The sequence below is a fragment of the Bufo gargarizans genome, chromosome 2 (assembly GCF_014858855.1).
Source record: "Bufo gargarizans isolate SCDJY-AF-19 chromosome 2, ASM1485885v1, whole genome shotgun sequence".
NCBI lineage: Eukaryota > Metazoa > Chordata > Amphibia > Anura > Bufonidae > Bufo > Bufo gargarizans.
This window is the reverse complement of record NC_058081.1, coordinates 391,456,833-391,468,996: the sequence shown is the minus strand read 5'-3', so window position 1 is coordinate 391,468,996 and position 12,164 is coordinate 391,456,833. Positions and strand designations below refer to the sequence as shown.

Sequence of the window (12,164 nt, the reverse complement as noted above, 5' to 3'; positions counted from 1 at the left end):
GGCCTTAACACTTGGTATAACAAGTTCTAGACACCCATTCCCACTCCTTGCCAATCCTTCTGATTGAACCAGCTGTCAATATTGGAGCCATGCAGACTGCTTTCTGATATATCTGATTGACATGAAAATCATTTTTGGATAACCCTTCAGGATAGAGATAATAAAGGTTGCATGACATGTACCTTTTAGCTGTGATGCTTATTGCTCTACTTGCTTGTGTATTTGACCAGGGTTTAGGAGAGCAGAAAATAGCAAGCATGGTTGAAAGCAAAGACTTCCGGAAAGGAATCTTCCAGCTAGAGTGGGAACATAAAAAGATACGTATGGAGATGGAAGACCTGAAGAAGAAGTCCAGAGATATTACAATGCTTCGTGTGACAAAAGAAATTCAAGCAGTATGATCATTTCCTCACATTGATTAATTCAGTAATTAGCTAATAGAATTATGACTCTAGCGTTGTCTACAATGCACTTCTGGGATATTTCTAGTAAAGTATCCGGAAAACTAGAACACATCCAAAACTGCTACATAGAACTAGAAAGGTTCAGTACATATCTCCCCAGAGCCTTTCATTGGAGACATACGTCAGTGTATAGAAGGCACCAAGGTATGCCACTGTATAGTCACACAGTGGCATATGTCACCTATTGACTGCAATGTAAAAAAAAACCATCAGCTTCTTTTTGGGGTGGGCCACAGTATAGGAAAACACTTTGCATCTGCTGTTCTTTCCTATAAAGAAAGATGCATACTGGACCAGCATATGCCAAAAGGCCCCCCTTATGGCTTATGTGAGGTAAATGGGGCAATGCATCCCCTAATGAGATGTCAATACACACGTGGTAGGTTTTACCTACAGATATGCACATTACAGTGGATTACATTTTACACATCTCCTGCGAACGTTCCTTCTGTTACAGAAATGCTGCAGGTTGTCACCACATTCACTATAACAGGAGTGAAATTCATAATGAATGTGAAGCAGAATCCACGTACAGCGGATTTGCGTCAGAAGAACTTGACTTCTGGACAAGACTTAAAACCTTGAGTTAGCTCTGATCCAAATCTAATAGGGTCATATATCAAACTGGTGTAAAATAAAACTGGCTTAGTTGCCCATAGCAACCAATCAGATTCCACTTTATATTTTTCACAGCTGCTTTTGAAAATGAAAGGTGGAACCTGATTGGTTGCTATGGGTAACTAAGCCAGTTCTACTTTACACCAGTTTGATGAATTACCCCCTTAGTGTTGCAAACCTTTCCTCCTCTAAGGATTGTTTTTTTCAGTGAGGCAATGCCAGATCCTAAGGGTAAAGCCACACGGAGCGGCCGTCATCTGGTCAAGAGCAGGTCTTCATTGTTTATGGCTACGCAGCACCTTCAATACCGCGCAGCCATTAACAATGAAGACCGACTATACAATACTATGATATAAGATTAGTAAATACTAAGATATACAATTGGTTAAATGAAAGTCAGGTGCGGCTAATTGCCCTTGCAGTTGTTGACCGCAGCATGGCCGCAATCCGACCAGATCACGCCGCTTCGTGTGGCCGTACCGTTAGGATTGTTACTATGACAAGCAGAATAAAAAAATTATCCCTTGCTGACATCCCTTGCAGTTGTATTACAAAGTCACCTCTGTTTCTTGACTAATTAACCCATTTAACTGCTTGTATCCCAACCTTCTAGTATTGTTAAGATTAGGCCATATTATAGGGATACATTATGTTATAACCTGTTGTGCCTTGTCTTTGTGTAGTTCCTCAATGAAACAAACTACGACATGCGCATATCTAATCAGATGCAAATCCTGGAAGAGACCATTCACGTTCAAGAAAAAGTACGAGTATTTTTTACTAGCGTTACTATTCCTGATGATAGCCTGCCTGCACAGTTATTCCATATTTTGTGATTAAATTGTTAATATATTTTGCTAGTTTTCTATGCTTATGACAGCATAGGATACAGAAGGAGCTGATGAACCCATGAATATATAGTTTTCTATGATTTTTTTATATGATTTCATTTGAATCACTATTTGTATGTAAAAACTCCAGAATAACTACTTGCATTTTTTGGCCACCAAGTGGATCTTGTAAACTTAGACGGGCTATCTAGGCCTGCAACCTTGTGCAGACAGAATGCCAACTATTGGTCAGCATACTTTGAGACAGAATTTTACGCCAGAATTGCTCAGAAATTTTGGCACAAAAAGGTGTTTAGGCCCGCCCACTTTCAAGCATTAGAAACACTAACGAGCACATTTATTAATACCGGTCTTAATAAAGCTCTGCACTGGCGGTGGATCCGCTGAACTTATGAAGAGGTGCCGACCTCTAAATAACTTTGGTGGGTCCTACACCAGTTCTAAATGTAAGATAGCCTCCTAACTGTCTTACATTTAGACCATTTTCTACTCCTAAACCAGGCGTAGAAAATGGTAAATGAGACGGGTCTGCCGGCCCATCTCCTTCCCCGCCCACGCAACTACCACTTGTTTAGACCTGGCGTGAGTGGGGAGAAGACGCAGATTGTGGCGCAAAGAACCTTTGCGCCGCAATCTGCATCAGAAATATGCCTAATTTAGGCGTATTACTGCTTAATAACTGACCCCCTATATGTGCCAATTTGCGCCACTTTTTTTAGACATATTTTTGGCACAGATACATTAGTAAATCTATGCCACAGTAGTAGTGTTTTCTTCATGGTGTTTTTCTTGCATAGAGGAGATGATGTTGAAATGCCTTAAAAAAACACCAGTAGGAAATGCCAGTAGGAAAAAAGCACTTGTTTGTCCTGTGTTTCATATTTCCCATAAACCAAAAAAACGCAGGTGCAAAAAATGGCACTAAAAATGCAGACGTGCAGAAAACCACCATCAAAAAACGATGTGTGAAAGCACCCTAAACACAGCCAGGACCCATGGAGATAGCCTGTGAGTCCTGCTTTTTCTCTCCACCTTCCAAGTGACTGACAGCTCTGTCAGTTATAGGCCGAATGCACAGTAATACACTGGTATAGATCATACCAGTGTATTACTGTAGTGCAGCGGCAGCAGGAACAGTATGTTCTATCGCAGCATACTCCGCTATACCCTCTACCAGGGCCAGCTCCAGGTTCATGTGGGCCCTTGGGCGATAAATCTCAGTGGGCCCCCTTGTGGCATTTGTCAAATGTCACCACGGCATCTGAGAGTGTTAAAAAACGGAAGTGCAGGCTTCCTGCTCAGATGCGCCTTCCCCCATCGGAGATCAGGGAAAGCACACTGTTCTAAAAATGAGCCGCAGCCTGTACTAGGCTTCCAGGCTCATTGTTAGTATATCCCAACCACTAGGTGGCAGCACTAAACTGTGATATAGTGATTTCTATAGAGAATAATGGAGCAATTTCCATTATTCTGTATAAGTTGCAATCTGATGAAAAGTAATAAAAAGTAAAAAAAAAAAAGTTTTGAAAATATTTAAAAAACTTAAAACGTAAAATCACCCCACTTTCCCCAAAATTAAAATGAACAAAAAACAGAATAATATTATGGGCATCGTCGCATGCAAAAACACCCATACTATTAAACTTTTTTTTTTTTAAAGTTAGCCCATATGGTGAAGATTGTAACAGAAAAAAATAAAATAAAGGCTGATTGCTCAGTTTTTTTCATCACTTTATCTCCCAAGAAAATGTAATAAAAAGTGATCAAGTCATACACACCCCAAAATGGTATTGTAAAAAAAGACAGATTTCCCTCAAATGAGCACGCCACACATCACCGTAGACATAACTATAAAAAAAGTAGCCTCTATTTTTTAAATGATTCTGCTAGAATTCAAACTCATACCACCTATTAAATCATCCAAAGGATGAGATTATGTGTGCCGAAGAGTTATAACACAACCCATTGAAACAAAAGACACACGTACAATTGTAACACAAATATTTTATTAAATAATAAATATAACAACAGACCATAGACAATGATAAAATGAGTAGCAGCAGTGCAGACAAGCGCTGCCATAAGCAGCTCAGCCGCCTGACTCTGGGTAAATGAATCCAAAAATCCAAAAGAGGAATAGGGAAACAGTGTATGCTGCACTGAGCAGGCAATATAAACCCTACCCCCAATGCACGTACAAGCCTCCAACCCCCACAGATAAACATACAACTGCAAAATAGGAGCCAGAAACAAGGGTGAAACAACAGCACCTATAGCTAGCCCATAAGCAGTATGGAGGGACAACAATAGTAGTAATAAACATTGAATAAGAAAAAAATATACTATAACATATTACTTAGAGTTGATAAGAGGCACAGATGGAACAAACCCAGGTCTGGCAGAGAGCGCACCCCGACGCACGTATGAGAATACGCCCCCTGAGAAGTGGAGGAGCGAAACGTGCGTCGGGGTGCGCCCTTCATGTTTATAGCATATATGGAGTGAGAGCAGGGACTCCTAAGCCGGGAATACCTGCTAGAAATATGATCTCCATTATTAGTATATTCTGCAGTTATGCACATTTACCAGGTGCATTAATATATCTGCTTTATTTCAGCAACATGAGAAAAATGTGAAACAATACAAACAAGCTATAAAGGACCTGGAAAAGCATATCAGTAGAAAGAAAGAGACAAATACACAGCTAGACAAGGAGCTACAGGACACACTTATCGCCTTCTCAGAGAGGAAGCATATTTATCATGTGGTTGGTAAGTTGTATACTATTACGTAGATTATTAGCAGTAAGTTGTAGAATATGCTGGTAGGAAAAATGGTGAATGTTCAGTTGAGAGGTGTACACATAGCACCCATAATAAACCTTAACTCATTCAATTTTTGCATTTTCGTTTATCGCTCCCTGCCTTCCTGGAGCCATAAGTTGTTTTTTGCGGGACAAGTTTTACTTTCTAATGCAGGCATCCTCAACCTGCGGCCCTCCAGCTGTTGTAAAACTACAACTCCCACAATGCCCTGCTGTAGGCTGATATCTGTAGGCTGTTCAGGCATGCTGGGAGTTGTAGTTTTGCAACAGCTGGAGGGCCGCAGTTTGAGGATGCCTGTTCTAATGGCATCATTTAATATTGCATACAATGTAGGTGGAAGCAGAAAAATGGAATGGAATTTGAAAAAAATAAAATGCAATTCCACCACAGTTTTACGGTTTATTTTTTTTATGGCATTCACCATGTGGTAAAACTGACTTGTGCTTTTCATTCGCCAGGTCAGTAAATTACAGCAATACCTCATATGTATAGTTTTTCTTGTGTTTTAATACTGGAAAAAAAATAAACATTTGAAAAACTTTATTTTGTCTTTTCATCACCATATGCTGACCCCCATAACTTTTTTTTATAGTTATCTATACGGAGATGTGTGAGGGCTCATTTATGGGGGGATGAAATGTAGTTTTTGATGATACCATTTTGGTGTGTGTAGGACTTTTTGATCACTTTTTATAAAAAAAAATTGTAGCAGGTAAAATGATGAGAAAATGACAAATCGGCCATTATTACTTTTTTCCATTACGCCATTCACGGTGGGATGGGATTTTTTTCAGCCCGCGGCGATGCCCATCATTTTTTTTATTTTTTATTAAAGTATTTTTACTTAGATTTTGGGGGAAGGGGGGTGATTAGAATTTTTATATATTTTTTTTTTTTACTTTTTTAAAATTTTGTGGACCACAACATGCAATTAGCAGATTGCAATTTGTATATAGTAATGGAATGTTTCCCATTATCCTATACAGAAATAGGTATATTAGAGTTGTTCTGCCACCTGCTGGCCTGAACTGTAATATATAGGTAATGAGTCTGGAAGCCTAAGGCCTCTTTCAGACGGGCGTTGCGGGAAAAGGTGCGGGTGCGTTGCGGGAACATGCGCGATTTTTCTGCTTGAGTGCAAAACATTGTAATGCGTTTTGCACTCGCGTGACAAAAATCGGCATGTTTGGTACCCAAACGCGAACTTCTTCACAGAAGTTCGAGCTTGGGATCGGTGTTCTGTAGATTGTATTATTTTCCCTTATAACCATGTTATAAGGGAAAATAATAATGATCGGGTCTCCATCCCGATCGTCTCCTAGCAACCGTGCGTGAAAATCGCACCGCATCCGCACTTGCTTGTGGATGCTATGCGATTTTCTCGCAACCCCATTCATTTCTATGGGGCCTGCGTTACGTGAAAAACACACAAAATAGAGCATGCTGCGATTTTTTACGTAACGCACAAATGATGCGTGAAAATCACCGCTCATGTGCACAGCCCCATAGAAATGAATGGGTCGGAATTCAGTGCGGGTGCAATGCGTTCAACTCACGCATCGCATCCGCGCGGAATACTCGCCCGTGTGAAAGGGGCCTAAAGGGCTGTTTCACATGAGCGTGTGCAGTCTGGAAATCATGCTCTGTGTGAGCGTGATCATCCGTTCTGGATACTGCTTGTCTTCCAGGAGCACACAGCATTATATTGGTTTATAAAGCTATGTGCCTCTGCATGACCTTTTTGCTATAGAATCATAGTCACTATGATCCTGTAGTAAGGTCATGCAGAGGCACATAGCTTTATAAATCAGTATAATGCTGTGCGCTCCTGCAAGATGAGGCTCAGGCTCACACACTGAATTATCTTCAGCTTGCCAGCTTAGGGGAAGTTTCCTTTCTGCAGCAGCTCTCTTCCTGCAACTGTCACAGCTTCTAACAGAAAATATGGCTGGTGGTAGTTGAAAATTCAACCAGCTAAGGGAGACAGACAAAAAATAAGGAAAAGAACAAACAACAGGTGGCGCTATGCAGATACATTTTATTGAATAGCTCACTGCCTATACTAAATGTTTATTTAGTATTAAAGGTGCTGATTTGAAAAATGTAGAATATGTTTTCATGACACAACCCCTTTAACTGCCACACTGTTCATTCAGGTGACCCCCTGTGATTAGTGATTAGACCTCCTGTGACTTGTGATTAGTCAGGTACCAACATTCAGACCCCCCACTGATCAGATATTTATCCTCTGTCCTGATGATATGCATAAGTTTATATCTTGGGACAATTCCTCTAATGTCAGTTTCCCTGGCAGTCTAGGGTGGTTGATGAGTTAAAGGGTTTGTCCAGGATTAGAAAAACCTGACTGCTTTCTTCCAAAAACAGCATCGCACTGGTCCACAGGTTGTTTAGCTCTGCCCCATTGACTCATAGCGCTGAGGTGTAATAAAAAACAAAATCCATCGATGGTGTGGTGCTGTTTTTAGAAGAAAACAGCCATGTTTTTCTAATCCTTTAAAGGCTATGTACACATTTGGAGGCAATTTGTTTTATGACTGCATTTTACTCATTTTTGGCTAAAAATATTGAGCCATTCTGTCACAAAGGGTTAACTGTTTTTCTGGTACTTTCACTTTCACTTTGTGCCTGTCATCTAATAACCCTTATCTCTAAACTACTGAGAGATCATAAACACTTATCTAAGCCACATTCTTATCAGCTAGACTAGAACTGAGCTACAGTATAATGAGTGTTTATAATGTCAGAGAGCAGAGATAAGGAGCCTGTCTGCTCACCAAATGACAGAAAATAGAGAAAATTCACAGGCTGCCATCACAGCATCTCAGCTATGTACATACAAAAAATAAGATTCTATATTTTTAATAAAGACCAATTTAAAAAAATATTTTTATCTCAAAACAAGTAAAATGCAATAAATTAAAAAGTTGCTTCCGAAGGTGTACATAGCATTTAAAAATACCACCGTAATTAGGGGATATATAAGAGATTCCATCTAAATACCTTTTTTCTGCTGACATCAGGAGTAGAACAGAATTCAGAGAAGAATGCCAAGGACAGATACATGGACATCGTCCAGCGCAGGAAACTGGTTGATCTTGTGAAGGCTCAAGCTCAAGAGATTGCTATGCTCCGAACTGAATTAGATCGATTAAGGATGAAAACTTTCCCTGCACTAGTACAAATGGATTACTAGATAATACATATATCTCAAACCTGACTATGCACATTAAAAGCAAGAGAAATTGTGTCCACATTTCTGATACCAGTTGTCCTGTTCATTTGTATCCCTTGTGGAGAATGTGTGAGATGTATAAATAATGGAGAAGTCATAAAATCATTGTAGATATACTGTATGCATACATATTATATAATATATACATTGCCTATACATTGATCTAACACTGGAGGAGTGGTTCTTTAACCCTCCCTGACGTGACGTACTATTACATCATGGAAGTCAGTGACTTTCTGCATTTTGACGTAATAGTACGTCATGGTGATTGGGCGGGCACCGGAGCGGTGAGTGCCCGATCACTGCAGGGGTCTGGCAGTCCCTAATAGCCGGGCCCCTGCTGTATCGTCCGGCATTGCTGTTTACAGCGATGCCGGGGGATTCAGTGGCGTTGCTAGGGCTGGTGTCACCCGGTGCGGTAGAAAATGGTGTCACCCCCCCTGGGTGACACCTGACAGTGTAGGCTATATGTATATAACAAACATATTTCATATGAAAACTTACAATTACTTGGCTTGGCCCTTGGGGATCTCGGACGCCACTTCCACACTTTGGCCGGGGGTTCGGCGGAGCTGATGATGTGTTTTATCCTAATGAGAAAGATTTCATAATAAGTATTTGGAGAAGGGGCAGAGGGATAGCAGAGCAGGGAGAGGCTGGTGCTGCTACTAGGGGGTCATACCATGGGGAGTAATAACGCCCACCATAATGCCCCCCCCCCCCCCAGTAGAAATAATTCTCCTTATAATGTGTCAGTGCAAAAAATACCCCCCTGTAATGTCCCCAGTTGAGCTAATGTCCCCATAGTGCCTCCATAATGTGCCAGTATAAAATACCACTATATAGTGACCCCAGTAAATGCCCCCATAGTGCTCCTCTCCCCCCTAGTGCCCCCATAATGTACCAGTATAAAATGCCCGATATATAGTGCGCCAGTAGATGCCCTCAGTGTCCCCCATAATTTGTAAGCATAAAATACCCCTTCTCAGTTCCCCGTAGTAGTCCTCTCCCCCCTTCCCCATAGTACCCAACACAATGTGTCCCAGTATAAAATGCCCCTATACAGAGCCCCCATATAAAATAACCGTTCTTTGTGGCCTCAGTAGATGCCCCTATAGTGCCACCAATAATGTGCCAGTAAGAAGTGCCCCCATAGATGTCCCCCAATAATGTGCCAGTGAAATGTGCCGTCATAGATGCCCCTTAATCATGTGCCAGTAGCCTAAGCCCCCCATCAACATGTGCCAGTAGCCATAGGCGCCCCCCCTATCATGTGCCAGTAGCCATAGGGCCCCTCTATCATGTGCCAGTAGCCATAGGGCCCCCTATCATGTGCCAGTAGCCATAGGGCCCCCCTATCATGTGCCAGTAGCCATAGGGCCCCCCTATCATGTGCCAGTAGCCATAGGGCCCCTCTATCATGTGCCAGTAGCCATAGGGCCCCCTATCATGTGCCAGTAGCCATAGGGCCTCCCTATCATGTGCCAGTAGCCATAGGCCCACCTATCATGTGCCAGTAGCCATAGGCGGCCCCCCCTATCATGTGCCACTAGCCATAGGGCCTCTCCTATCATGTGCCACTAGCCATCAGTATTGTACAGGAAAAAAAAAAAAAAGGAAAAAAACACTTACCTCTTTGGCAGCGATGCAGGCCTCTTCTGGCCTGTGTCCCGCGCTGTGTACGGCTCAGGGCTTAGGCGGCGCGATGACGTCATCGCGCCGCCTGCGCCGGCCTCTGATAGCAGGGCTCCAGACTATAAAAAATACCTAGTAGCCATTGGCTCCTGAACTGAAAAATTTAGGAGCCAAATTACATTTTTAGTCGCCAAATCAAAACCGAATGAAAATTTTGGTATCGTGACAACGCTACGCCGATCAGATCGGCGTAGGGTTGTTTCAATACCAAAATTTTGATTCGCTTTCATCACCATAAAAAAGTATTGCGATACTCAATACCAAGCAAAAAAGCCACGTGCATTTCGCATTTTATGAAATGTTCGGCCCATAGTAGAACAGTCCTATCCTATTTTTTTGGGTGACAAGGTGACTAAAAAATGGCGAATGCTCACCGCATAGGAGATATTTTTTCATAATTTAATAGTTTGGACTTTTCGGACGCAGCGCTATGTAATATGTTTATTGTATATATTTTTTATATTGGGAAAGGGGGATTTAAACTTAATATTTTAGAGTACTTTCACACTAGCGTTTTTCTTTTTCGGCATAGAGTTCCGTCACAGGGGCTCTATACCGGAAAAGAACTGATCCGTCATATCCCCATGCATCCGTCCAGGATGCATCAGGATGTCTTCAGTTCAGTCATTTTGACTGATCAGGCAAAAGATAAAACCGCAGCATGCTACGGTTTTATCTCCGGCGAAAAAAACGGAAGACTTGCCTGAATGCCGGATCTGGCATTTTTTCCCATAGGAACGTATTAGTGCCAGATCCGGCATTCAAAATACCGGAATGCAGGATCCGTCCTTTCGGTCTGCGCATGCCGGTAAAAATGTGTAAAAAGATACAAGACGGATCCGTCTGTCCGCATGACAAGCGGAGAGATGGATTCATTCTTGCAATGCATTTGTGAGATGGATCTGCATCCGGATGCATCTCATAAATGCTTTCAGTCACATCCAGATCGGCGGATCTGGCACGCAGTTCTGACAACGGAACTGCTTGCCGCATCACACTACCGCAAGTGTGAAAGTAGCCTTAGTGTTTGTGTTTTATTTTCACTTACTATTAGCCCCCTTAGGGGCTGGAACCCTTGTCCTATTCACCCTTAGGCCCCTATCACATGGGTGAGATTTCTGCGCGGGTGCAATGCGTGAGGTGAACGCACTGCACCCGCACTGAATCCGGACCCATTCACTTCTATGGGGCTGTGCAGATGAGCGGTGATTTTCACGCATCACTTGTGCGCTGCATGAAAATTGCAACATGCTTTATGTTGTGCGTTTTCATGCAACGCAGACCCCATAGAAGTTAATGGGGCTGCGTGAAAATCGCATTGTATCCGCAAGCAAGTGCGGATGCGGTGCAATTTTCACGCTTGGTTGCTAAGATGAAAGTCTATTCACTGTGTTATTTTCCCTTATAACATGGTTATAAGGGAAAATAATAGCATTCTGAATACAGAATGCTTAGTAGAAGGTCAATATAATAAACATTGAGTGCCCCCCCAGTATAATAAACATTGAGTGCACCCCCCCAGTATAATAAACATTGAGAGCGCCCCCCCAGTATAATAAACATTGAGAGCGCCCCCCCAGTATAATAAACATTAAGTGCGCCCCCCCAGTATAATAAACATTAAGTGCGCCCCCCAGTATAATAAACATTGAGTGCGCCCCCCCAGTATAATAAACATTGAGTGCGCCCCCCCCAGTATAATATACATTGAGAGCGCCTCCCCCCAGTATAATATACATTGAGAGCGCCCCCCCCAGTATATCAAACAGTGAGAGCGCCCCCCCCAGTATATCAAACATTGAGAGCGCCCCCCCCAACAGTATAATAAACATTGAGTGCGGCCACCCCCCCAGTATAATATACATTGAGAGCGCCCCCCCCCCCCAGTATATCAAACAGTGAGAGCGCCCGCCCCAACAGTATAATAAACATTGAGTGCGGCCACCCCCCCAGTATAATATACATTGAGAGCGCCCCCCCAGTATATCAAACATTGAGAGCGCCCCCCCCAACAGTATAATAAACATTGAGTGCGGCCACCCCCCCAGTATAATATACATTGAGAGCGCCCCCCCCAGTATATCAAACATTGAGAGCGCCCCCCCAGTATAATAAACATTGAGTGCGCCCCCCCAGTATAATATACATTGAGAGCGCCTCCCCCCAGTATAATATACATTGAGAGCGCCCCCCCCAGTATATCAAACAGTGAGAGCGCCCCCCCCCAGTATAATATACATTGAGAGCGCCCCCCCCAACAGTATAATAAACATTGAGAGCGCCCCCCCAGTATAATATACATTGAGAGCGCCTCCCCCCAGTATAATATACATTGAGAGCGCCCCCCCCAGTATATCAAACAGTGAGAGCGCCCCCCCCAGTATAATAAACATTGAGAGCGCCCCCCCAGTATAATAAACATTGAGAGCGCCCCCCCAGTATAATAAACATTGAGAGC

The 12,164-nt window shown here is 42.6% G+C and overlaps 1 protein-coding gene across 2 annotated transcripts in view; it reads left to right on the top strand.

Annotated features, from left to right (window-relative positions):
• Positions 1-8,020, top strand: part of CFAP43 (cilia and flagella associated protein 43) — a 46,943-nt gene extending 38,923 nt beyond the window's left edge. For both annotated transcript variants that reach the window (XM_044277765.1, XM_044277766.1), the window contains 4 exons: positions 231-395; positions 1,766-1,846; positions 4,551-4,704; positions 7,800-8,020. In XM_044277765.1, coding sequence (XP_044133700.1) covers positions 231-395; positions 1,766-1,846; positions 4,551-4,704; positions 7,800-7,972 — 573 coding nt within the window. In that variant the 3' untranslated portion in view covers positions 7,973-8,020. The remainder of the gene's footprint in view (positions 1-230; positions 396-1,765; positions 1,847-4,550; positions 4,705-7,799) is intronic.
• The last annotated feature ends 4,144 nt before the right edge of the window (positions 8,021-12,164 follow it).